The sequence below is a fragment of the Salvelinus fontinalis genome, chromosome 28, assembly GCF_029448725.1.
Source record: "Salvelinus fontinalis isolate EN_2023a chromosome 28, ASM2944872v1, whole genome shotgun sequence".
Taxonomy (NCBI): Eukaryota; Metazoa; Chordata; class Actinopteri; order Salmoniformes; family Salmonidae; genus Salvelinus; species Salvelinus fontinalis.
Genome location: NC_074692.1, coordinates 1384876 through 1412635, shown reverse-complemented (window position 1 = coordinate 1412635; position 27760 = coordinate 1384876). Strand labels below are relative to the sequence as shown.

The 27760-nt window shown below is 42.7% G+C and overlaps 1 protein-coding gene across 8 annotated transcripts in view; it reads left to right on the top strand.

The window, feature by feature from the left end:
- Positions 1–27760, top strand: part of LOC129825932 (2-oxoglutarate dehydrogenase complex component E1) — a 116678-nt gene that overhangs the window by 19287 nt on the left and 69631 nt on the right. For 3 of the 8 annotated variants that reach the window (XM_055886057.1, XM_055886058.1, XM_055886059.1), the window contains exons 3-6: positions 5006–5182; positions 12440–12542; positions 15048–15092; positions 26499–26546. In XM_055886057.1, the coding sequence (XP_055742032.1) occupies positions 5006–5182; positions 12440–12542; positions 15048–15092; positions 26499–26546 (373 nt within the window). Of the gene's footprint in view, positions 1–5005; positions 5183–12143; positions 12238–12439; positions 12543–15047; positions 15093–26498; positions 26547–27760 lie in introns of those variants that run through there. The other 5 variants (XM_055886060.1, XM_055886061.1, XM_055886064.1 and 2 more) reach the window with 5 other exon arrangements.

Here is a 27760-nt window from a genome sequence, read left to right as displayed (position 1 = left end):
TGCTTGTGTTGTCAAATCATAATGATTAGCAGGGCTAGTTCAAACATCTGAAAACAGATTGTGTGTGCTAATTAGATTGAGACATTTATAAAATCAGTTACTTTGGGTATACATTTTAACTCAAATGAGCCAATGGAGATGTTTTAAGATTACTTGCGCTGTCGTTCGCCATCTGCTTGTAGGTTTTGGAGGGGGCAGAGCTTGAAGGCACATCTACAGCTGGTTCATCACCTCCCTGGACTTTTCCCCCAACCCCCAGGCCCTTCTCCCCAACACCCAACGTACTGTCCAGGAGCACTCTGTTCTGCAACTCCATCAACCTCCGCCCCATCTCCCTGACCCAGCTCCAATGGAGGAGGAAGACAGCTGAGGATCCTTTGGACACTGACATTATGCAGCAGATGGATGACTTAAAGAAATGGCAGCAGGAGTTACAGAAACGGCAGCAGTGTCCAGCAAAGGCCGTCTACAACGTCAAGGATGGTGTCTATTTTTGCTGATAAGTGTCTCCTGTTTGTCATGGACATGACAATGTACTTTCACAGGACCATCGATCAGTACTGTGTCCGCTCCGTCCGCTCTTGAGTGAGACAGAGCCCTACTCAACCCAAAAACTGGTTGTGTGCTTTTTTCTTAACGACTTAAAAAAAAAAATTACCTATTAAATCTGTGAATAACACTTGTATCTTTTATTAATGTTTATTATGAGTATTTCTGTGATTTGATGTGGCTCTGTGCAAATCCACAGGATGTTTTGGAGGCAAAGCCAAATGTAAACTGAAGGTTTTGGATATAAATATGAAGTTGATCGAACAAAACATACATGTATTATGTTACGTGTTGTTCCAGGAGTGTCATCTGATGAAGAATATCAAAGGTTAGGGATTAATTTTATCAATATTTCTGCTTTTTGTGACTCCTCTCTTTGCTTGGAAAATCGCTGTATGCTTTCTGTGACTAGTTGCTGACCTAACTAGAGGTCGACCGATTAATCGGAATGGCGGATTATTAGGGCTGATTTGAAGTTTTCATAACAATCGGAAATCGATAATTTTGGACGCCGATTTTGCAGGTTTTTTTATATATACACTGCTCAAAAAAATAAAGGGAACACTAAAATAACACATCCTAGACCTGAATGAATGAAATATTTTTATTAAATACTTTTTTCTTTACATAGTTGAATGTTCTGACAACAAAATCACACAAAAATGATCAATGGAAATCAAATTTATCAACCCATGGAGGTCTGTATTTGGAGTCACACTCAAAATTAAAGTGGAAAACCACACTACAGGCTGATCCAACTTTGATGTAATGTCCTTAAAACAAGTCAAAATGAGGCTCAGTAGTGTGTGTGGTCTCCATGTGCCTGTATGACCTCCCTACAACGCCTGGGCATGCACCTGATGAGGTGGCGGATGGTCTCCTGAGGGATCTCCTCCCAGACCTGGACTAAAGCATCCGCCAACTCCTGGATAGTCTAGTGCAACGTGGCGTTGGTGGATGGAGCGAGACATGATGTCCCAGATGTGCTCAATTGGATTCAGGTCTGGGGAACGGGTGGGCCAGTCCATAGCATCAATGCCTTCCTCTTGCAGGAACTGCTGACACACTCCAGCCACATGAGGTCTAGCATTGTCGTGCATTAGGAGGAACCCAGGGCCAACCGCACCAGCATATGGTCTCACAAGGGGTCTGAGGATCTCATCTCGGTACCTAATGGCAGTCAGGCTACCTCTGGCGAGCACATGGAGGGCTGTGCGGCCCCCCAAAGAAATGCCACCCCACACCATGACTGACCCACCGCCAAACCGGTCATGCTGGAGGATGTTGCAGGCAGCAGAACGTTCTCTACGGTGTGTCCAGACTCTGTCACGTCTGTCACGTGCTCAGTGTGAACCTGCTTTCATCTGTGAAGAGCACAGGGCGCCAGTGGCGAATTTGCCAATCTTGGTGTTCTCTGGCAAATGCCAAACGTCCTGCACGGTGTTGGGCTGTAAGCACAACCCCCACCTGTGGACGTCGGGCCATCATACCACCCTCATGGAGTCTGTTTCTGACCGTTTAAGCCGACACATGCACATTTGTGGCCTGCTGGAGGTCATTTTGCAGGGCTCTGGCAGTGCTCCTCCTGCTCCTCCTTGCACAAAGGCGGAAGTAGCGGTCCTGCTGCTGGGTTGTTGCCCTCCTACGGCCTCCTCCACGTCTCCTGATGTACTGGCCTGTCTCCTGGTAGCGCCTCTATGCTCTGGACACTACGCTGACAGACACAGCAAACCTTCTTGCCACAGCTCGCATTGATGTGCCATCCTGGATGAGCTGCACTACCTGAGCCACTTGTGTGGGTTGTAGACTCCTTCTCATGCTACCACTAGAGTGAAAGCACCGCCAGCATTCAAAACTGACCAAAACATCAGCCAGGAAGCATAGGAACTGAGAAGTGGTCTGTGGTCACCACCTGCAGAACCACTCCTTTATTGGGGGTGTCTTGCTAATTGCCTATAATTTCCACCTGTTGTCTATTCCATTTGCACAACAGCATGTGAAATTTATTGTCAATCAGTGTTGCTTCCTAAGTGGACAGTTTGATTTCACAGAAGTGTGATTGACTTGGAGTTACATTGTGTTGTTTAAGTGTTCCCTTTATTTTTTTGAGGAGTGTATATATTTTTTTATACATTTATTTAACTAGGCATGTCAGTTAAGAACCCATTCTTATTTTCAATGACGGCCTAGGAACGGTGGGTTAACTGCCTTGTTCAGGGGCAGAACGACAGATTTTTACCCTGTCAGCTCAGGGATTCAATCTTGCAACCTTGCGGTTAACTAGTCCAACGCTCTAACCACCTGCCTCACGAGGAGCCCGCCTGTTACGCGAATGCAGTAAGAAGCCAAGGTAAGTTGCTAGCTAGCATTAAACTTATCTTAGAAAAAACAATCATTCAATCATAATCATTAGTCATAACTACACATGGTTGATGATATTACTAGTTTATCTAGTGTGTCCTGCGTTGCATATAATCGTTGCAGTGCGCATTCGCGAAAAAGGACTGTCGTTGCTCCAACGTGTACCTAACCATAAACATCAATGCCTTTCTTAAAATCAATACACAGAAGTATATATTTTTAAACCTGCATATTTAGCTAAAAGAAATCCAGGTTAGCAGGCAATATTAACCAGGTGAAATTGTCACTTCTCTTGCGTTCATTGCACGCAGAGTCAGGGTATATGCAACAGTTTGGGCCACCTGGCTCATTGCGAACAAATTTGCCAGAATTTTACGTAATTATGACATAACATTGAAGGTTGTGCAATGTAACAGGAATATTTAGACTTATGGATGCCACCTGTTAGATAAAATATGGAACGGTTCCGTATTTCACTGAAAGAATAAACGTTTTGTTTTCGAGATGATAGTTTCCGGATTCGACCATATTACTGACTCAAGGCTCGTATTTCTTTGTGTTATTATGTTATAATCAAGTCTATGATTTGATAGAGCAGTCTGACTGAGCGATGGTAGGCACCAGCAGGCTCGTAAGCATACATTCAAACAGCACTTTAGTGCGTTTTGCCAGCAGCTCTTCGCAATGCTTCAAGCATTGCGCTGTTTATGACTACAAGCCTATCAACTCCCGAGATTAGGCTGGTGTAACCGATGTGAAATGACTAGCTAGTTAGCGGGGTGCGCGTTAATAGTGTATCAAACGTCACTCACTCTGAGACTTTGAGTAGTTGTTCCCCTTGCTCTGCATGGGTAACGCTGCTTCGAGGGTGGCTGTTGTCGATGTGTTCCTGGCTCGAGCCCAGGTAGGAGCGAGGAGAGGAACGGAAGCTATACTGTTACACTGGCAATACTAAAGTGCCTATAAGAACATCCAATAGTCAAAGGTATATGAAATACAAATGGTATAGAGAGAAATAGTCCTATAATTCCTATAATAACTACAACCTGAAACTTCTTACCTGGGAATATTGAAGACTCATGTTAGGAACCACCAGCTTTCATATGTTCTCATGTTCTGAGCAAGGAACTTAAATGTTAGCTTTCTTACATGGCACATATTGCACTTTTACTTTCTTCTCCAAAACTTTGTTTAAGTTTTCGTTCAACGTTTTCGTTCAATTGCGCAAGTGTTTGGACACGTGAAATACACATGCTAGCCAAAGTTGCTAATTTGACATAAGTAATGGACATTATAAAACAAAAAAAAACGATTTATTGTGGAACTAGGATTCCTGGCACTGCATTCTGATGAAAGATCATCAAAGGTAAGGGAATATTTATGATGTAATTTCGTATTTCTGTTGACTCCAACATGGCGGAGAATGGCTGAGCGCTGTCTCAGATTATTGCATGCTATGCTTTTTACTAAAGTTATTTTTTAAATCTAACACAGCGGTTGCATTAAGAACCAGTGTATCTTTTATTATATGTTAAACATGTATCTTTCATCAAAGTTTATGATGAGTATTTCTGTATTTCACGTTGCTATCTGTAATTACTTTCGCTATTTTGGAGCCATTTCTGAACATGGCGCCAATGTAAAACCACGATTTGTGGCTATAAATATGCACATAATCGAACAAAACATAAATGTATTGAATAACATGATGTCATATGACTGTCATCTGATGAAGTTGTTCAAAGGTTAGTGATTAATTTGATCTCTATTTGTGGGTTTTGTGAAAGCTATCTTTCCTGTGAAAGAATGGCTGTGTTTTTTGGGATATGGTGGTGAGCTAACATAAATATATGTTGTGTTTTCACTGTAAAACATTTTTAAAAATCGGACATGTTGGCTGGATTCACAAGATGTTTATCTTTAATTTGCTGTATTGGACTTGTGATTTCATGAAATTATATTATATTATATCCCTGTGGCACTAGGCTAGGCTATGCTAGTCAGCGTTTCTGATGACAGTTATCCCGGATCCCGGATGTGTGGTCCAGAGAGGTTCATTAATGCCAATTATTGTTTCTCTTCTCTTTTCCTTCAGTCTTGGGACATTTTCTTCCGCAATGCCAATGCAGGTGCTACCCCAGGCAAGGCACACCAGAGCCCTCTGAGCCTGGCCGGGCTGCCCCAGGCCCAGTCCCTGGTGGGGGCTCAGATCAATGTGGAGAAGCTGGTGGAAGATCACCTGGCTGTCCAATCCCTCATCCGTGCCTACCAGGTCAGTCTAGTCAGTCACCACAGGGTCTCACAGAGCTGTAAATTGAGAAAACGAGGACGACCATGTCCATATCTTAGTGAGCATGCCAAGTAGTCTAACCATTACAACAGACAGAAAGCTGTAACTGTTTAACAAAAATATTTTGTAAAATGCGTCTAGAGCTGTGGCTTTCGCGTAAGGTCGGAAAACTATTTCAGCCAAAGAATTGAACCAGTATTGCCTGTCCTCAATATTTGAGCAATTTCTACCTGTGTTTTAAGGTTTAAGATGTATAATCTGTTTTCTGTAAGCAAAGCTAATTATTTCCAACCAACTTAATGATGGACTAACATTCTAGTGAAATAGTGTCTTCAGAAAGTATTCACTAGACTTGATCCACTTTTTGTTGTTACAGCCCCAATTTAAATTGATTCAGTTGAGATTTTCTGTCACTGTTCTACACACACGCAGTACCCCATACTGTCAAAGTGGAATCATGTTTTCCAAAATGTTTACAAATTTAATGGCAAACCTAAATAAGTTCAGGAATAAAGTTACTTAACAAGTCACATTGTTGCATGGACTCACTCTGTGTGCAATAATAGTGTTTAACATGATTTTGGAATGACAACCTCATCTCTGTACCTTACACATACAATTATCTGTAATGTCCCTCAGTCAAACAGTGAATTTCAAACACAGATTTAACCACAAAGACGAGGGAGGTTTTCCAATGCCTCGCAAAGAAGGGCACCTATTGGTAGATGGATAAAATATAAAAAGCAGACATTGAATATCTCTTTGAGGATGGCGAAGTTATTAATTACACTTTGGATGGTGCATCAATACACTCAGTCACTACAAAGATACAGGTGTCCTTCCTAACTCAGTTGCTGGAGAGGAAGGAAACAGTAAACTACTCAGGGTTTCACCATGAGACCAATGGTGATTTTAAAACAGAGTTTAATGGCTGTGATAGGAGAACTGATCAACATGAATTATTCCACAATACTAACCTAATTGACAGTGAAAAGGAAACCTGTACAGAATAAAAAATATTCCAAAACATGCATCCTGTTTGCAACAAGGCACTAAAGTAATACTGCAACTGTGGTAAAGCCAATAACATTTTGCCTCTCATTTTTAACTTGTTAGCAAACATGTCGGATCAGCAACTGTAAGTCATTTTACTAGCTATGTAACATTGACAAGGGTTGACATTGGTTACGATTATGACCTTTGATGCATTTCAATCAAATGTATAGGCATGACGCAAGATAGGATTCCAAACAGATGTAAATGACAAGTATTGCATATCTAAGCTAGATAGCTAAATTTACTAACAGTGAGGAGAAACAGTAATACAACAAATTACTGTTGTAAATCTCTAAAACTGAAGCTGGTTTTACAATAAAAAATATTTGCCTGATAGACATGGCTGTAGGTAGATACTGTCTACCTACCTACCTAGGCTCATTTGTACAGTCTTGTCACTGTGCAAAGGTTGAGGGTTATGCCCTATTTCTATCTATTAGGCTACATATTGTTGTAAATGTAATCTCTGTGCCTGCGCACATGTATGTTCACATGTTCAACTAGTCTACCTTCATATTGATGTTATGCTGGCCCGGTTCAACTGTTGTTCGAGTATCATTTGGTTTGTGTTTTGTCTTAAAGACAACCTGGGCATCTTCCTGGAGTGGATTCTAGATACAGAATTTCTTTGCCTGTGTGTGTCATTGTAGCTGAACTGTATCCCTGGTTGTAGAGGGTGCAACAGGTCAGCACCTCAGGAGTAAATGTCAGTTGGCTTTTCATAGCCGATCATTCAGAGTATCTCTCTAGAGAGTTGAAAACAGCAGGTCTGGGTCAGGTTTCACATCCGGTGAACAGGTCAGGGTTCCATAGCCGCAGGCAGAACATTTGAAACTGGAGCAACAGCACGACCAGGTGGACTGGGGACAGCAAGGAGTCATCAGGCCGGGTAGTCCTGAGGCATGGTCCTAGGGCTCAGGTCCTCCGAGAGAGAGAAAGAAAGAGAGAAAGAGAGAATTAGAGAGAGCATACTTAAATTCACACCGGACACCGGATAAGACAGGAGAAGTATTCCAGATATAACAAACTGACCCTATCCCCCGACACAAACTACTGCAGCATAAATACTGGAGGCTGAGACAGGAGGGGTCAGGAGACACTGTGGCCCCATCCGATGATACCCCCGGACAGGGCCAAACAGGAAGGATATAACCCCACTCACTTTGCCAAAGCACAGCCCCCACACCACTAGAGGGATATCTCCAACCACCAACTTACCATCCTGAGACAAGGCCGAGTATAGCCCACAAAGATCTCCCCCACGGCATAACCCAAGGGGGGGCGTCAAACCGGACAGGAAGATCATGTCAGTGACTCAACCCACTCAAGTGACGCACCCCTCCTAGGGATGGCATGCAAGAGCACCAGTAAGCCAGTAACTCAGCCCCTGTAATAGGTTTAGAGGCAGAGAATCCCAGTGGAGAGAGGGCAACTGGCCAGGCAGAGACAGCAAGGGCGGTTCGTTGCTCCAGTGCCTTTCCGTTCACCTTCACACTCCTGGGCCAGACTACACTCAATCATAAGACCTACTGAAGAGATGAGTCCTCAATAAAGGCTTAAAGGTTGAGACCGAGTCTGCGTCTCTAACATGGATAGGCAGACCATTCCATAAAAATTGAGCTCTATAGGAGAAAGCCCTGCCTTCAGTAGTTTGCTTTGATATTCTAGGGACAATAAGGAGGCCTGCGTCTTGTGACCGTAGCGTACGTGTAGGTATGTTCGGAAGGACCAAATCGGAAAGATGGTTTGGAGCAAGCCCATGTAATGCTTTGTAGGTTAGCAGTAAAACCTTGAAATCGGCCCTTGCCTTAACATGAAGCCAGTGTAGGGAGGCTAGCATTGGAGTAATATGATACAATTTTTTGGTTTTACCAAAATCCCCTGCAATATGCGCAGGGGATATGGTCACTAGTGTAACCAGGAGGTGATGCCTCATTTAACACAGTACATTCATCAGGCTTAAGATACTGTTGGTAGCAGGCCAATCACATCAAGATTCTGATCATTGACTTTAACTGCCTTGGAAGTGAGGGATCTAACATTAAGTAGCTCTATTTTGAGATGTGAGATCACAATCTCTTTCAATAATGGCAAGAATGGAGGAGGTGTTTAGTTTTGCCCAACCTAGATCGAGGCATAGACACGGTCTCAATGGGGACAGCTGAGCTGACTACACTGACTGTGCTAGTGGCAGGCTCAACTAAGCTGGCGGGCTGGCTATCTCATTGTGGAGCTAGAGCCCTGTCTATGTTTGTAGGTAAGATACTGTTTGTTGTAGCACAGATCATTTTCAACCAACCTTAGAGATACCGTCTTCGTCCTTGATTCAGGGAAACGGGTGTCTCATAAAAATGTCTGTGTCCAGTTGCAGGGGGTCAATTTTGAATTTAGAAAATGCTCCTTATTCAAATTTTTTTTTTTTGCACTATAATGTAATCCCAACAATATGGCCGCTGCCATCGTCTTTCAAGTCTTTTCACTCATTGATTGAGACAGGTCTCTCATCATGACATGCAGCACTTTGGGGTGGACACCCACCTGTCTCGATCAATGAGAGAAGACTAGAAATAGACAAGATGTCAGCAAAAATCTTTGGGTAAATCACTATCTGGTGTACAAATCTAGCTACAGTTCTCAGCACCTGTCTTTACACCTGAGACACACTGACATTTACTGCACTGATAAGACATTAAAAAAAAACTTTTACCATATAACGTTGTTGAATACCCACTTCTCTTGAGGTCAGCATTAAAATAGTGTACAATTTCTTGTATTTTAGATATCCAATCTGAATGTCTAGCATCTGTTTGATGCTACAGAGCCCTGTACAGCTCATATAAATATCTTCTGTGAATCCATAAGGGCTGATATATTTCCAATTTTATGACGGTTCCAACCCTTTTTCCTGATGATCTACTGCCCTGTAGGTTTTCACTCAAGCCCTAATCTAGCACACCGGATTCTAATAATTAGCTGGTTGATAAACTGAACCAGGTTAGTTACAACTGGGGTTGGAGCAAAATCCTACAGGAGGTTGGCTCTCCAGGAACAGGGTTGGAGACACCTTTTCTACATGGTTTTATGCCAGGGTTCCCAGACTTGGTCCTGGGGACTCTAAGGGGTGCACGTTTTAGTTTTTTTTTTACATAGCACTACACATCGGATTAAAATAATCAACTAATCATCAAGCTTTGGTTATTTGAATCAGCTGTGTAGTGCTAGGGCAAAAAACGAAACCCCAGGACCGAGTTTGGAAAACACTGTCTTATGCTGAGCCATACTGGCTGCGTTTACACAGGCAGTCTAATTATGATCGTTTTTTCCATTAATTGTTCTTAATCATATCAGATCTGATTGGTTAAAAGACCAATTTAGTTTGAAAAAATATCAGAATTGGGCTGCCTGTGGAAATGCAGACTTAGTCCTTTATCCGGGTTCGGTACACTGGCAAAGGTGGGCTGAAGAAGATGTGCTTATGGTCTGCGGTAAACGGCTAGCTGAATAAGACACTGCCGAAAGTGCTGTAGGGCTTCTTTAAACACCAACTGTTTGTTTCTCTTGCAGAATATCTTATGGTACTGTACGGCTACTGGAAAGACACAGTTGTGGTCTTTTTGTTATTATTTTTGTGGAAGGGACGTAGGGAAATGGTATCAACTGAATTGGACCGGCTAGAGTATTGTTTAAGGACAATGAGGGGATAGTGGGAGTGAATGGGCTGGGGGGCTAAAGGTGTGAAAAGTCTTCAGAAGGCAGTTCTTACACAGTATGAATTTTTGTGTATGTGAGATTGAGGAGAAATGGCAACAATTAATTTACTGTCTAAGCACAACCAAAACCCCCTTCATCTCAAAGTACTGTCTAAACCTCCCCCAGCCCATTGACTTTGACAGATCATTCTAGTCATTCTAATAGTAGCCCTTTGCAGGGGAAATTTGTAGACATGTCTTTGTATTGTGTTGTTGAGAATCTGCATAGGGAAGAATTAGGTGGTTGTCATTACTGTTTTAGTCTTGATTTTATACCTTTTTTTGTCCCTTGCTGGTTTCTGTCCAACAGTCTTGTTGTGCTCTATAACGGTCTGCTCCTTTATGCTTGTGTACCCACAATACCCTTGCTTTGGGGTATTTTTCAGCAGTGCACTGGAATGACTCCAGATAACCTGAGTTTTACATAAAGAGAAGAGGGGTAGACTACATGGTTTGGAAGATACTCTGTGATCCTCAGGCTACCTCTAACCACATGTAACCCCATAACACAAACACTACCCAATTCATGTTTATACCATGCTTACTGTAATTTGTAAATCTTAGCTGTCAGCTTGTAAATATTTTAACTTACCGTTCACCTTGTGCAGAGCTAGTTGTTGGAAGTGCATGTTGGTGGAATCCGATTCTGTACGAACTACAACAAAATACACAATTTAACCACTCCACTAAATTGGCAGCAAGATTGCTAGCTTGCCAGCTGAGACTGTCTGAGAAGCAACCATAGACAATTTATACACATTCATAATTTCTACCAACACACAGAGTGAGCTAGATACTGTATATCGACAGTAACGGAGTGTTTTCCAGGCGAGGGTGGAATAGTTGGCTCCCAAATTGACTCTTCTTTGCTGACATTAGCTAGTTTACGTTAGTCAAAGATAGAACAAACATGTTTACTATGCTGAAGGTAGCTACCAATCTAGCAGTGACTACCATGGCGTAGGCGAAATGGATTGACAGTGTGCATACCAAAAGATAGATAAAAGATTTAGCTGATGGCTTTCAGCGTTCAATACCGGACCGTAATGTTAGTGAAAACAAAGGTTAATAAAAAAAAATCTTGCCTAGAGGAATTCTGAGATTACTGTGTGTTGATGGTTCGATGCAAACGATGCCATTATTCGAGGGCACTACCTAGTGGGCGGTATCAGGATTTGCTATGAATGCTGGACTTTGTGGTTCACTATGAGCAGACGAATACACAGGGAGTTGACTTCCTGATTCTACCAGTGAAATTAAAATGTGCTTGTTCTAGTTTGTGGTTTGGATAATTGTGACGTTTATGATAAAAACGTAATGTTGTTAATATCGTAATGACTATATGCCCTGGTGAAATTCCCCTTTAAGCACAGGCAAAATTCTAGAGGGAAACCTGGTTGGCTGCTTTCTACCAAACACTGGTATATGAATTCACCTTTCAGCAGGACAATAACCTAAAACACAAGGCGAAATCTACACTGGAGTTGCTAACCAAGAAGACAGTGAATGTTCTTGAGTGGCCGAGTTAGTTTAGACTTAAATCTACTTGAAAATCTATGACGAGACCTGCAAACGGTTGTCTAGCAACAACCAATTTGACACATCTTGAAGAATTTAAAAAATAATAACGGGCAAATGTTGCAAAATCCAGGTGTGGAGAGCTCTTAGAGAAGTACCCAGAAAGACACAGCTGTAATTGCTGCCCAAGGTGCTTCTACAAAATATTGACTCGGGTGTGAATAGTTATGTAAATTAGATTTATGTATTTCATTTTCAATACATTTCTAATATTTCTTAAAACATGTTTTCAGTTTGTCATTACAGGGTGGTGTGTGTGTGTGTAGATGGGTAAAAAAACAACTAGTTAATCCATTTTGAATTCAGGCTGTAACAACAAAATGTGGAATAAGTCAAGTGGTAGGAATACTTTCAGAAGGCACTTGTCCTGTGCTGAAATGGTTGACATTTGAAAGATGGGACAAGATGAGATGTCTGTTTTTATCCCATAAAGAACTAGTTACTTCATAACAGACATGCCTATTATGATATACTCTTGAATGTTTCATATTTTGATGTTGTATTGTTGTTTTAATTGAATACCTTGTTTTACCATGTGACTAATGTTACCTTATTTCCAGTTGAATGGCCATCACAACGCAGAACTTGATCCTCTTGGCATCAGTTGTATAAATTTTGATGATGCCCCAGTAGCTACTGGGGTTCAGAATGTCGGTGAGAAATGTTCCCTCACAGCTGTGCGAGACAACAATGAGCTTGTTTGTATTAATGTTGCTTTTCCCATTTCCTCTCTCTTTTTTCTCTTCTCTGTTTCCTTTCAAATCCCTTTCAACACTTATGTCTCTACATTTGTGCCCCCCCCCACCACCACCTGTCGGATGCTTTGTTCCATTTCCACTCAAACCTGTTTATGTAGATCCGTGGGCACCATGTTGCTCAGCTGGACCCTCTAGGGATAATGGATGCCGATCTGGACGCTCATGTCCCCAATGACATTATAACATCCTCGGATAAACTCGGTGAGAAGAATGAGCCACTCACTACAGAGCCTTCGTGAGGCTGGGAAGCTCTGTTTGGCTTGAAATGCTGGTCTATGTATCACCTACGCCGGCCTTCTCTGTAAACGTGCCCGTTTGTCCCTGTTTTCAGTCTGCCCACTGTCATGAAAGGGCTCCTAGCACCCTGGTTTTCTGAAATGCCAAATATATTTATGCTTTCTGACTTAACTTCAACCGTCCACAGTTGGAGTATGAATGGTTTTGTTTTCTGTAAAAAAAAAATTTAACAGCTGGATGGTTGATCCGCAGTGGTCGTAGATCATTTCCCTACAAGGCTTTATGATTAAGAGGTGGACTGTGGTTCATCTGACTGCTGTCCCTAGACCTGTCCATTTTGCATAGACTTGCCGGGAGTTACCTCCAATGGGCATAGCTCTGAGGGGTCATTGAGGTACTCAAGCCCCGTCACCACGACAAGGTGACAGTCCAAAAATCATCAACACAAATAGGCAGCTTCGTGGTTAGCACTTCTTTCTAGGACAGCTCTGTCTGACTTCTCTGTCTGCAGGCAGCCAAGCACAAATTGAACCGTCATAACAATATTGTCTGGAGTGCTCCAGTGTTAAGTTCACCTACAGTAGCCTTGTTGAGGACACACAGGTAGATTCCCAATTTGAAGCCAGTGTTGAACCATTGGTTTTTATGATATGATTTCATTGTCCCATTACACATGTGGAGGGACATTTCTAGACTGCTTCAGATTTCTTGGCTTAGCTTCTAGCTCTACTAACCTTTTTGCATGCCTTAAAACCTTCCTGGACTGGACCACATTTTCCCTCACATTACTCACACCCTTTCTTGAGTATGGTCGAGAAAGCCCCTCTGACTATTAATCTACTTCTAAGCGTGATACGGTGACAACTCCCAGCAATTCAACGCATTGGTCGTTTCCTGCTGAATGATGGGGGACACAGATGAGTTTTTCCTCTACTGCTAACTATAACATTTAGGCCTTAGTTGTCACTCACTGCTCACAACAACAGCTACCGTATGATTCCCAGCAGTAAGAGGTTAACTGTTTGAAAAGGTAAATCGCCTTCAACTTAGATTATAAGAAAAAAGGGTAGGGAAGGGACATCCCCAAGCAGCAGTTTTTACGCACCAGCATGCCCCTAAACCTTGGACCTCGCTTCTTGTTGATGACTGAATATCCTAATTAGTAGTACTCTCAAGGTTTGTATACCTTATGCGTGTCGTATGGTTGTCCTTTCCAGTACAGCATGTCTCAGTCTGCATGGGACGTTTTTCAGTGAGGCTTTGATCCAGGTGTGATGTTTGCATTTGTGCAGCCAGGCAGGTGTTGCATTTTCTATATATGATTGGCACCGAAAGCTTTGTTTGCCACCCATGTTGTGGTCAGTGCTGTCGCTAGAGTTCGGAGGCAGTCAATCAGTCGGTGTGTTGCTGTAGTGATTGACGTTGTGTGGTGAAGTCGAAGTTTGGGTGCTTCTCGCAAACAAAATCTAAGTTAAAATAACAAGCCAGTGGCCTAGCACGCTAAGCCACTGCCTCCGGCACATGTCTAGTGTCTGCATATGTTCCAATCCAGCCTACTGTCCTTAGACACAACCTCCCCTATCTTTCCCCACTGTCATCCGCTCTCTATAATGTCCAAAACTAGATACATTTAAAAAAAAAAAAATACCTGTTTGTCAGAGGTGTTTGCAACTGAAATGTTCTAACTTAGCAAACACCAACCCACCACTGTCTGATCAATTTAATTAAGTGGTGGGAGGGTTCCCAGTCGTTTATGCCTGCCCTGGCTGCTGACCATCATGATGGTGGTCTCTGGTATGCAGAGATGGTACAAATATTACCAAACTATCTTGGTGTTACATTCACACAAGCACTTTTCCATAACTAGGTAGCTAGTTATTTTGTTTCAAGGTAACTTGGCTGTGGTTGCCACACCCGGCAAAAACAAATGCTATTTATCAAAAACAATGCTCTTTGAACACTACTATTTTGTGAGCATGATAGCTGTACTTAAGCGTTCTCAACAAGTTCGAAACACATGAATGGACACGACTCGTTGCTCCGAGTTTTAAAAGTTGTATTTCGGAAAAGTCAGATTGGACATACTCGTGGTATTAGCTAGCTACATAGCTTGGTGTTGGCTACATCCCATACAGTCTGTTTATGGCAATAAATTAATTAAATAGTACCAAGTCATAGCAAAGTTGACAACCTGCTGCCACACATCACCAGCAAAAGATACTAGTGGCACTAGTAGCGCCACTTACTGTATCTGAGTATTATAGGTGAGAACATGACTTCACAGAGTATAATTTGAGAAAAGGACATCTTATTGTCTTCGAGAACCACCCACAGTTCCACTTCGATTCTAGTTTGCCAACCCCTTCGAGGTGTTTGCGTGAGTAGTGGTAGAGATGGCCCCCATGTCCATGATGGGGGCATGAGTCACTAACCTTTTCTGGGTCTCTCGCCCCCTGATGCCTCCTTCAGACCTGGCAATGTTCAAGGACCGTCTCAGTATTCTAACTGTTGGAGGTATGGAAACATAAGTCCCTGTAGTTCTGTCCCTCTATCTTTGTGCGTGAGTATTTGCTTTTTGTATTGTTCACGTAGGAACTTCTGCTTTATCTTTCTCATGTCTTTTTCCTCTTTTCAGAGTAGAATGCACTTGATAAACAACTAGTGGTGATGGGGGAAGAAATCGATGCAATTTACATATCGTGATATTATTTTTAATGTATAGTTTTGAGAATATCGCAATATTCTTTTGCGCTATTTGGCGGTACCTGCACCCAAACTCCAGTATTTTTCCTTCATAGCTTGTTCTCTGTCTTAAATAAACAATTGGTTCCCTATTATTTATTTTTTATCAGATGATTGGATGCAAAGCCGTTCAGACAGCCGCCCTGAAACAAAGACTGAGAAAGATAAAGAGCCTCTCTCTGTAGCAGCCCTAGTGTTTGGGTGTCGGAGCACACGGATGTCTTAAAGGGGAATGGAAACACTAGGATTTAGAACGCCAGCTAACTGAAAATCGCCATGTTGGCATTGTTGCTTCACTGGCAGGAAAGAATTTTGGAACTCCCAAAAATGGTGGCTGTATTTCATCCAGTCAGAGGTTCCTGTCAATCTGTCTGGATGGCGATATATTTTTTGGGACATGTCACTAATCCTTATGAAGGACTTCCTGGCAGAAGAGGTTACTCGAACCAGTCAGCAGCTGATATGCCAGTTAAATAATTGGTGAAATTTTGCCAAACAGCGCTGGTGATAAACATCGTTACAGGATACTGATGTATATACAGTGTAAGTCGGAAGTTTACATACATACACTTAGGTTGGAGACATTAAAACTCGTTTTTCAACCACTCCACAAATGTCTTGTTAACAAACTATAGTTTTGGCAATCGGTTAGGACATCTACTTTGTGCATTACACAAGTAATTTTTCCAACAATTGTTTAGACAGTGAATTATAAGTGAAATTAGCTATCACAATTCCAGTGGGTCAGAAGTTTACACACTAAATTGACTGCCTTTAAACAGCTTTAGAAGCTTCTGATATGCTAATTGACATAATTTGAGTCTATTGGAGGTGTACCTGTGGATGTCTTTCAAGGTCTACCTTCAAACGCAGTGCTGCTTTGCTTGACATCATGGGAAAATCAAAAGAAATCAGCCAAGACCTCCACAAGTCTGGTTCATCCTTGGGGGCAATTTCCAAACGCCTGAAGGTACCACGTTCATCTGTACAAACAATAGTACGCAAGTATAAACACATGGGACCACACAGCCGTCATACCGCTCAGAAAGGTTATGCGTTCTGTCTCCTAGAGATTAACGTACTTTGGTGCAAAAAGTGCAAATCAATCCCAGAACAACAGCAAAGGACCTTGTGAAGATGCTGGAGGAAACTGGTACAAAAGTATCTATATCCACAGTAAAACGAGTCCTATATCGACATAACCTGAAAGGCCGCTCAGCAAGGAAGGAGCCACTGCTACAAAACCACCATAAAAAAGCCAGACTATGGTTTGCAACTGCACATGGGGACAAAGATCGTACTTTTTGGAGAAATGTCCTCTGGTCTGATGAAACAAAAATATATTTGTTTGGCCATAATGACCATCGTTGTGTTTGGAGGAAAAAGGGGGATGCTTGCAAGCCGAAGAACACCATCCCAACAGTGAAGCACAGGGGTGGCAGCATCATGTTGTGGGGTGCTTTGCTGCAGGAGGGACTGGTGCACTTCACAAAATAGATGGCAGATATATTGAAGCAACATCTAAAGACATCAGTCAGGAAGTTAAAGCTTGGTTGCAAATCGGTCTTCCAAATGGACAATGCCACCAAGCATACTTCCAAAGATGTTGCAAAATGGCTTAAGGACAACAAAGGCAAGGTAGTTCAGTCAGGAGGAATGGGCCAATATTCACCCAATTTATTGTGGAAGGCTACCAAAACGTTTGACCCAAGTTAAGCAATTTAAAGGCAATGCTATCAAATACACTCAATTAGTATGTAAACTTCTGACCCACTGGGAATGTGATGAAAGAAATAAAAGCTGAAATAAATCATTCTTTCAGCTATTATTCTGACATTTCACATTCTTAAAATAAAGTGCTGATTCTAACTGGGGATTTTTACTAGGATTAAATGTCAGGATTTGTGAAAAATGTATTTGGCTAAGGTGTATGTAAACTTCCGACTTCAAGTGTGTGTGTGTGTGTGTGTGTGTGTGTGTGTGTGTGTGTGTGTGTGTGTGTGTGTATCCTATAACGATGTTTATCATCAGATCTGTTTGGCGCGATGGAAACACATTCACCTTTTGATTAGACAACCGGAGTTTGAATCGCAGACAGCATCCTGATTCATGAAATCTCATTCTAACCAATGGGGTGTGCTCATTTTAAGTACATTGTGATTTAGTTCTGGTGTCAGACTAACTTTTCTAAAGGTTTCGTTTGCAGTGCATACTATTGTAGCTGGAAACGGCTCATTTGACTTTTTTAATGGAATATCTACCAAGGCGTACAGAGACCCATTATCAGCAACCATCACTCCTGTGTTTCCAATGGCACGTTGTTAGCTATTGCCAAGAAAATGAAGATCTCGAACAACGCTGTATACTACTCTCTTCACAGAACAGCACAAACTGGCCCTAACCAGAATAGAAAGTGTGGGAGGCCCCGGTGCACAACTGAGCAAGAGGACAAGTACATTAGTGTCTAGTTTGAGAAACAATTGGCAGCTTCATTAAATAGTACCCTCAAAACACCAGTCTCAATGTCAACAGTGAAGATGTGACTTCGGGATGCTGGCCTTCTTGGCAGAGTTGTAAAGAAAAAGCCATATCTCAGACTGGCCAATAAAAATAAGATTAAGATGGGCAAAAGAACAGACACTGGACAGAGGAAGATTGGAAAAAAGTGTTATGGACAGACTAATCTAAGTTTGAGGTGTTCGGATCACAAAGAAGAACATTTTTGAGACACAGAAGAAATGAAAAGATGCTGGAGTGCTTGACACCATCTGTCAAGCAAGGTGGAGGCAGTGTGATGGTCTGTGGGGGCTTTGGTGGTGGTAAAGGGAGATTTGTACAGTGTAAAAGGGATCTTGAAGGAAGGCTATCGCTCCATTTTGCAACGCCATGCCAAACTCTGTGGATGGCACTTAATTGTAGCCAATTTCCTCCTACAACAGGACAATGACCCAAAGCACAGCTCCAAACTATGCAATAACTATTTAGGGAAGAAGCAGTCAGCTGGTATTCTGTCTATAATGGAGTGGCCAGCACAGTCACCGGATCTCAACCCTATTGAGTTGTTTTGGGACGTATGGTACGTAAGTGCCCATCAAGCCAATCCAACTTGTGGGAGGTGCTTCAGGAAGCATGGGGTGAAATCTCTTTAGATTTCCTCAACAAATTGACAACTGGAATGCCAAAGTTCTGCAAGGCTGCAATTGCTGCAAATGGAGGTTTCTTTAACGAAAGCAAAGTTTGAAGGACACTAAATATTTCAATAAAAAATTATTATAACCTTGTCAACGTCTTGACTATTTCCTATTTATTTTGCAACTCATTTCTGTATGTTTTCATGGAAAACAAGGACATTTCTAAATGACCCCAAACTTTTGAACGGTAGTGTAGGTATGCACGTCAGCTATGACGTTGGTTTTGCACATTGGCGTTAAACTAGACATCAGGCCGATGTTGGCATTTTTATCTAATATCGGCCGATTCCGATATCCTTACCGATAAATCACGCATCCCTAGTTACAGGTACTATATAAATGTCCAATCACTCAGACAGTTAGTGAATACACAGCATCCAGCACAGCAATCAATCAATCAAATGTATTTCACAAAAGCCCTTTTTACATCAAAATAATAACCACAGTGGTTATAGAGGGTGCAACAGTTCAACACCTCAGGAGCACATGTCAGTTGGCTTTTCATAGCTGAGCATTCATAGGTTGAGAGAGTAGAAACGGCAGGACCGGGACAAGGTAGCACATCCTTGGGGGGGGGGGGTGTTACACAAAACACTTCAGACGCATTTAGCTGGTTACCTTCAACTAGAGTTGCAACAAAGTTGTCCAGTTTCTAATGACCGGTTAACGTTACCTCAGGCTCCATTGCATTGACTCGCGCCACCTCTTCCGGTCAGTCTTATTTGCTTGTCTCCGAAGTAAGCGATGATGGTCGGTCGGTAACCCCTACACCATAACCCTCAATGTAAAATGGAGGTGCAAGCAGAGGGCTTCAACGTAGGCCTATGACTCCTTTCCATTCGGAAACTCCCAGTTGCCGAATCGAAAGTGCCCTTCCTCTCGAAGTCTGCTTCCGCGAAGTGCTGTCTGCAGATCCTGCTAGCTCGTGCTGACATGTTCTTCCTCTCAGGACATGGAGCCACTTCGAAAGTTGTGGGTCCTTGGGCAGTTGAACAGCCTGGAGCTATACAGTTTATGTTTGAATTACTACTTGTTGCCATCTTCGTTGTCTGCACCTAACCTCACTCTTTGATTCACTATACGCGTGAAAACTCAATTACCACAGATAATTTGATTCCTGCCAGTGACGCACTGGCGTCGGTCGTTACTATGGCAATTTAAAATGGCGCTGACCATAGCTCAAATAAACCTTGTTTTTATGTTAAATGCACGTCTTCATGTTTAGTAATGGTGGATTGAATACATATCTTTGCTTAGATTTACTTGCTAAGGTGTTTCCATTACTCTTTAAGACAATAAGCTCCTCTATGTCAGTGTACTTTTCACATTTTAGTGCAGTGTGTTTCTCAGGTCCTGCTCCTGCCATAGTCCTCCTATAGTGCTTTCCTGTCGTTGCTCCAGCTGAGTAGACACTGGGTGTGGAGTAGTCAATAGGTTTATTTAAATCTATCCACAGTGCCTTCAGAAAGTATTCATACACCTTATCTTATTCCACATTTTGTTGTAGCCTGAATTCATGGATTAAATAGATTTTTTTCCCCGTCTACACACAATACCCAATAATGACAACGTGAAAACATGTTTTTTAGAAATGTTTGCAAATGTATTGAAAATAAAATACAAAAATATCTAATTTACATAAAGTAGAATGCACTTGATAAACAACTAGTGATGTGGGAAGAAATCGTTGCAGTTACATATCGTGATATTTTTTTGGACGATGTATAGTTTTGAGAATATCACAATATTTTTGCGCTTGTTGGCAGTACCTGCACTCAAACTCCAGCATTCCTACTTCATAGCTTGTTCTCCATCTCTCAGAACTTATTTCCATGACCGATCAATTTTGTTTTTTTACATTTACATAAATATTCACACCTCTGAGTCAATACGTTGAAATCACCTGGCAGCGAGTACAGCTGTGAGTTTTTCTGGGTAAGTCTAAGAGCTTTGTACAATATTTCCACAATTTTTTTAATTCTTCAAGCTCTGTGCAGTTGGTTGTTGATCATTGCGACACAGCCCTTTTCAAGACGATTTAAGTGAAAACTGTAACTAGGCCTCTGTAGCTAAGCCACTCGGGAACATTCAATTTCGTCTTGGTAAGCAACTCTAGTGTATATTTGGTCTTGTGTTTTAGGTTATTGTCCTGCTGAAAGATGGATTTGTCTCCCAGTGTCTGTTGGAAAGCAGACTGAATCAAATGTATTTATATAGCCCTTCTTAGATCAGCTGATATCTCAAAGTGCTGTACAGAAACCCAGCTAAAAACCACAAACAGCAAGCAATGCAGGTGTAGAAGCACGGTGGCTAGGAAAAACTCCCCAAAAAGGCCAAAACCTAGGAAGAAACCTAGAGAGGAACCAGGCTATGGTGGGTGGCCAGTCCTCCTCATGCTGTGCCGGGTGGAGATTATAACAGAACATGGCCAAGATGTTAAAATGTTCATAAATGACCAGCATGGTCAAATAATAATAATCACAGTAGTTGTCGAGGGTGCAGCAAGTCAGCACCTCTGGAGTAAATGTCAGTTGGCTTTTCATAGCCGATCATTAAGAGCATCTCTACCGCTCCTGCAGTCTCTAGAGAGTTGAAAACAGCAGGTCTGGGACAGGTAGCACGTCCGGTTGAACAGGTCAGGGTTCCATAGCCGCATAGTCCAGTTGAAACTGGAGCAGCAGCACGGCCAGGTGGACTGGAGACAACAAGGAGTCATCATGCCAGGTAGTCCTGATGCATGGTCCTAGGGCTCAGGTCCTCCGAGAGAGAGAATTAGAGAGAGCATACTTAAATTCACACAGGACATCGGATAAGACAGGAGAAATACTCCAGATATAACAGTCTGACCCTAGCCCCCCGACACATAAACTACTGCAGCATAAATACTGGAGGCTGAGACAGGAGGGGTCAGGAGACACTGTGGCCCCATCCGATGATACCCCCGGACAGGGCCAAACAGGCAGGATATAACCCCACCCACTTTGCCAAAGCACAGTCCCCACACCACTAGAGGGATATCTTCAACCGCCAACTTACCATCCTGAGACAAGGCCGAGAGTAGCCCACAAAGATCTCCCCCACGACACAACCCAAGGGGGGCGCCAACCCAGACAGGAAGATCACGTCAGTGACTCAACCCACTCAAGTGACGCACCCCCCCTTGGGACGGAATGGAAGAGCGCCAGTGACTCAGCCCCTCTAATAGGGTTCGAGGCAGAGAATCTCAGTGGAGAGAGGGGAACCGGCCAGGCAGATGGCGGTTCGTTGCTCCAGTGCCTTTCCGTTCTCCTTCACACTCCTAGGCCAGTCTACACTCAATCATAGGACCTACTGAAGAGATGAGTCTACAATAAAGACTTAAAGTTTGAGACCGAGTCTACGTCTCTCACATGGATAGGCAGACCATTCCATAAAAATGGAGCTCTATAGGATAAGGCACTGCCTCCAGCTGTTTGCTTAGAAATTCTAGGGACAATTAGGAGGCCTGCGTCTTGTGACCGTAGCGTACGTGTAGGTATGTTCGGAAGGACCAAATCGGAAAGATGGTTTGGAGCAAGCCCATGTAATGCTTTGTCGGTTAACAGTAGAACATTGAACTCATCCCTTGCCTTAACAGGAAGCCAGTGTAGGGAGGCTAGCACTGGAGTAATATGATCACATTTTTTGGTTCTAGTCAGGATTCTAGCAGCCATATTTAGCACTAACTGACGTTTATTTAGTGCTTTATCCGGGTAGCCGGAAAGTAGAGCATTGCAGTAGTCTAACCTAGAAGTAGCAAAAGCATGGATACATTTTTCTGCATCATTTTTTGACAGAAAACTTCAGATTTTTGCAATGTTACGTAGATGGAAAAAAGCTGTCGTTGAAACAGTCTTGATATGTTCGTCAAAAGAGAGATCAGGGTCCAGAGTAACGCCGAGGTGAACCATGATAATGCATGTTCCAGCCACCACCATGCTTGTAAATATAAAAAGGTGTACTCCGTTATGTGTTGTTGGATTTACCTCAAATAGTGCCTTATTGCAAACAGGATGCATGTTTTGGATTATTTTTTATTCAGGACAGGCTTCCTCCTTTTCACTCTGTCATTTAGGTTAGTATTGTGGAGTAATTACAATGTTGTTGATCCATCCTCAGTTTTCTCCTATCACATCCATTAAACTTTAACTGTTTTAACTGTTTAGTCACCATTGGCCTTGTGGTGAAATCCCTGAGTGTTTTTCTTTCTCTCTGGCAACTGACGTAGGAAAGACACCTGTATTTTTGTATTGACTGGGTGTATTGACACACCATCCAAAATGTAATTAACTTGGCCATGCTCAAAGGGATATTCAATGTCTTTTTTTATGGATATACCAATAGGTGCCCTTTGCAAGGCATTGGAAAACCTCCTTGGTCTTTGTGGTTGAATCTGCGTTTGAAATTCAGTGCTCGACTGAGAGACCTTACAGATAATTGTATGTGTGGGGTACAGAGATGAGGTAGTCATTCAAAAAAGTATTTTTAACGCTATTATTACACATAGTGAGTCCATCTAGTAATGGTGAGGATTATTGCCGTTTTATTGGCTCTTAACCAACCGTGCTATTATTATTTTTTGCATTGTACAACTTATTTTGTACATAATGTTGGACATCAGAACAGTTATTACTCCCCTTGAATTGGATGAATAATTTTTCTCTAATGAGTCGGACGAGAGCGATTTACTCCTGACACCCGAACAGGCCCTCATCCCCGTCATTTGCAGGAGAAAGAGACGGAAGAGGTATCGCGGTAGGAGATCGGGGTGCCTTGTGAGGATCCGCCGACGAGTGGCTAATCTGCCTTTGCCATCGGTCCTATTGGCCAATGTACAATCGCTGGATATTAAATTGGATGAACTAAAAGCACGTGTATCTTACCAACGGGACATTAAATACTGTAATATCTTATGTTTCACTGAGTAGTGGCTGAACAACGGCATTAATAACACAGCTGGCGGGTTATACACTGTATCGGCAGGATAGAACAGCAGCCTCTGGTAAGACACGGGGTGGCGGTCTATGTATATTTGTAAACAACAGCTGGTGCACAATATCTAAGGAAGTCTCGAGGTTTTGCTCGCATGAGGTAGTGTGGTCTACAGCTTATCATGAGATACTCTATCTTCCAAGAGAGTTTTCATCTGTATTTTTTGTAGCTGTCTACATACCACCACAGACCGATGCTGGCACTAAGACCGTACTCAATGAGCTGTATACTGCCATAGGCAAACTGGAAAACACTCATCGAGGTGGCGCTCCTAGTGGCCGGGGACTTTAATGCAGGGCAAGATCTACCAGCATGTTAAATGTGCAACCAGAGGGGAAAAAAAACCTCTTGACCACCTTTACTCCACACACTGAGACGTGTACAAAGCTCGCCCTCCATCTGTCCTCCTGATTCCTGCTTACAAGCAATAATGAAAGCAGGAAGTGACTCGGTCAATAAAAAAGTGGTCAGATGAAGTAGATGCTAAGCTACAGGACTGTTTTGCTAGCACAGACTGTAATATGTTCCCGGGATTCTTCCGATGACATTGAGGAGTACACCACAACAGTCACTGGCTTTATCAATAAGTGAATCGATGACGTCATCCCCACAGTGACCGTACGTACATACCCTAACCAGAAGCCATGGATTACAGGCAACATCCGCACATCCGCACTTAAGCGTAGAGCTGCCACTTTCAAGGAGCGGGACTCTAACCCGGAAGCTTATAAGAAATCCCGCTATGCCATCCGACGAACCATCAAACAGGCAAAGTGTCAATACAGGACTAAGATCGAATCGTACTACACCGGCTCCGACCCTCGTCGGATGTGGCAGGGCTTGAAAACTATTAGACTACTCAGGGAAGCACAGTTGAGAGCTGCCCAGAGACACGAGCCTACCAGATGAGCTAAATTACTTCTATGCTCGCTTCGAGGCAAGTAACACTGAAACATGCATGAGAGCATCAGCTGTTCTGGACCACTGTGTGATCATGCTCTCCGCAGCCAAGACCTTTAAACAGGTCAACATTCACAAGGCCGCTGGGCCAGGCGGATTACCAGGATGTGTACTCCGAGCATGTGCTGACCAACTGGCAAGTGTCTTAAGATATTTTCAACCAGTCCCTGACTAAGTCTGTAATACCAAAATGTTTCAAGCAGACCACCATAGTCCCTGTGCCCAAGAACACTAAGGTAACCTGCCTAAATGACTACCAACCCGTAGCACTCATGTTTGTAGCCATGAAGTGCTTTGAAAGGCTGGTCATGGCTCACATCAACACTATTATCCCAGAAACCCTAGACCAACTTCAATTTGCATACCGCCCCAACAGATCCGCAGATGATGCAATATCTGTTGCACTCCACACTGCCCTTTCACACCTGGGCAAAGGAAACACCTATGTGAGAATGCTATTCATTGACTACAGCTCAGCGTTCAACACCGTAGTGCCCTCAAAGCTCATCACCAAGCTAAGGACCATGGGACTAAACACCTCCTTCTGCAACTGGATCATGGACTTCTTGTTGGGCTGCCCTCAGCTGGGAAGGGTAGGTAACAACACATCCGCCACACTGATCCTCAACACGGGGGCCCCTCAGGAGTGCGTGCTCAGTCCCTTCCTGTACTCCCTGTTCACTCATGACTGCACGGCCAGGCACGACTCCAACACCATCATTAAGTTTGCCGATGACGCAATAGTGTTAGGCCTGATCACATACAACGACGAGACAGTGTGGTGCATGGACAACCACCTCTCCCTCAACGTGATCAAGACAAAGGGGATTAGTGTGGACTACAGGAAAAGGAGGACCGAGCACGCCCTCATTCTCATCGACAGTAGTGAAGCAGGTTGAGAGCTTCAAATTCCTTGGCATCCACATCACCAACAGAGAATCCTGACGGTTTGCATCACTGCCTGGTATGGCAACTGCCTGGCCTCCGACCGCAAGGCACTACAGATGGTAGAGCGTACGGCCCAGTACATCACTGTGGCCAAGCTTCCTACCATCAGGACCTGTATACCAGGCGGTGTAAGAGGAAGGCCCTAAATATTGTAAAAGACTCCAGCCACCCTAGTCATAGACTGTTATCTCTGCTACCGCGCTGCACCAGAGTACCAAGTCTAGGTCCAAGAGGTTTCTAAACAGCTTAACCCCCAAGCCATAAGACTCCTGAACATCTAATCAATTGGCTACCCAGATTACCCCTTTACTCTGCTGCTACTCTGTTATTATCTATGCATAGTCACTTTAATAACTCTACCTACATCTACATATTACCTCGACTAACCGGTGCCCCCGCACATTGACTCTGTACCGGTACCCTCTGTATATACTCTTGCTGTTGTTATTTTACCGCTGCTCTTTAGTTATTTGTTATTCGTATCTCTTACATTCAAAAAAAAAAATTTTACACTGCATTGTTGGTTTAGGGCTTGTAAGTAAACATTTCACTGTAAGGTTCGGCGAGTGTGACGAATAAACATGTGATTTGATTTTGATTTGATTAAAACTAATGTGACTTGTTAAGCAAATTTTGACTCCTGAACTTATTTAGGCTTGCCATAACAAAGGGGTTGAATACTTATTGACTGAAGATGACATTTCAGCTTTTCATTTTTAAACAATTTGTAAAAACTTTTTAATAAATTCTATTTTGACATTATGGGGCATTGTGTGTAGGCCAGTGACACAAAATCTAAATGTAATACATTTTAAATTCAAGCTGTAACACAACAAAATGTGGAAAAAATAAAGGGCTGTGAATACTTTCTGAAGGCACTGTACATAAGTGTTAAAGTTGTAGTTGTTTGCTTACTGGTGGATGTGTGATGTGTGATGCCTAGTAATATTTCTCTCAAACTGTGGCGAATTTTGTTTAAATTGTCGGTAGGAATATTTCACTGAAAGTCCCAGTTGGATCTCTTCTAAAACCAACTTAAGTGTGTTTATCTGCTTCCACTTTGTTTCAGAATCTGACTGCGTGTCACATTTTAGAGCTGACAAACATTGGGAGAGTGGTAATAATCAAATCATTTGTCATAACACGCACCCAAATGCTCTCGTAGTTAGTTGCCTTATGCTAGGTTTTTGAAAATGTGCACAAGTTTTTGCACTTCACTGCTTGCATTACGACATACTGTAGAATAGCAGGATCTTGCCTTTGGATAACTGCGATTAAGAAATCATCACCGACCCTCGTTGTACCCTGATGATGCTTTTGCACAGCTGCTTTTGCACAGCTTTGGCCCAGTGTAATGCTAGAAGACTGCTGCTATGGAACCGCCATGGGTCACACTGTCTCTCACACCATATAAAGATGACGTGTGCTGTCTCGCTCGCGATGGTAATGACCTGGGCATTGGTGAACCATGTCTTATCTCCACTTTGCGGTGGAGAATGTGTATTCCTTGCTGTGTGCTGCTGCTGTCTGTCTGGCGTTAAGGAGCAGCCATGTTTGTTGCTGCCTTGTGAGCTGACAGTTTTGTTGTTGGAAGTGAACTTGCAGTCAGTGTGCAGAATCTGCAAGAAGCTGCTCTCCCTGTCCTTGGAGAAGCTTCACTACTGCAGGTCAGCTCTTCGGTCAGGTCAGCTAAATGCTGTTTGTTTCTGATGCCACAGTGTTATAGGATACCCATAGTTTGTCCTGCTTCCTGTCCAGTCGTTTGAAGCTTTTGTTCTGTCCCAGAGCTTTTGCTTGGATACTCTTCAGTATTGCTCAAGTCCTTAACACACCCTTTCAGTCAGTCATGCACAAACCCGCACACACATTCTTTAAAATGTTGATCTGTCTTTCTTTGATCTATTCTATGTAATATAGTCCCTATAACTGCCAATTTGTTGTAGCTAGAACTATTACAGTTGTTAAATGAATTTCCTATATCACCAATGCTCGCATTAAATTTTTTTTTGGTTTATGCATTGACTAGCCAAGGTCATAGTTGTTATTTTTTGCAATTACAATGTTGTTGCCCTTCTCTTCTTTTCCTGAGGCAATCAAAGAAACAGAGATGATTATTCTTATCTTAGATTGCCCTGACTTCTATTTCATTGCCTTTCTTTTGGCACTTGCATTTTAAGAGTTACCTCTACCATAAAACAACAAGCAATTTATTTAGTTATCCTCCTGGACCATAGATGCCACACTACAAATTTGGGTAATGAAATCTGATTATTTCTAAATTGCCTCAAAATATCTCTTTAAATTCGCTTTCATCTCCTGGAAAATCTAGTC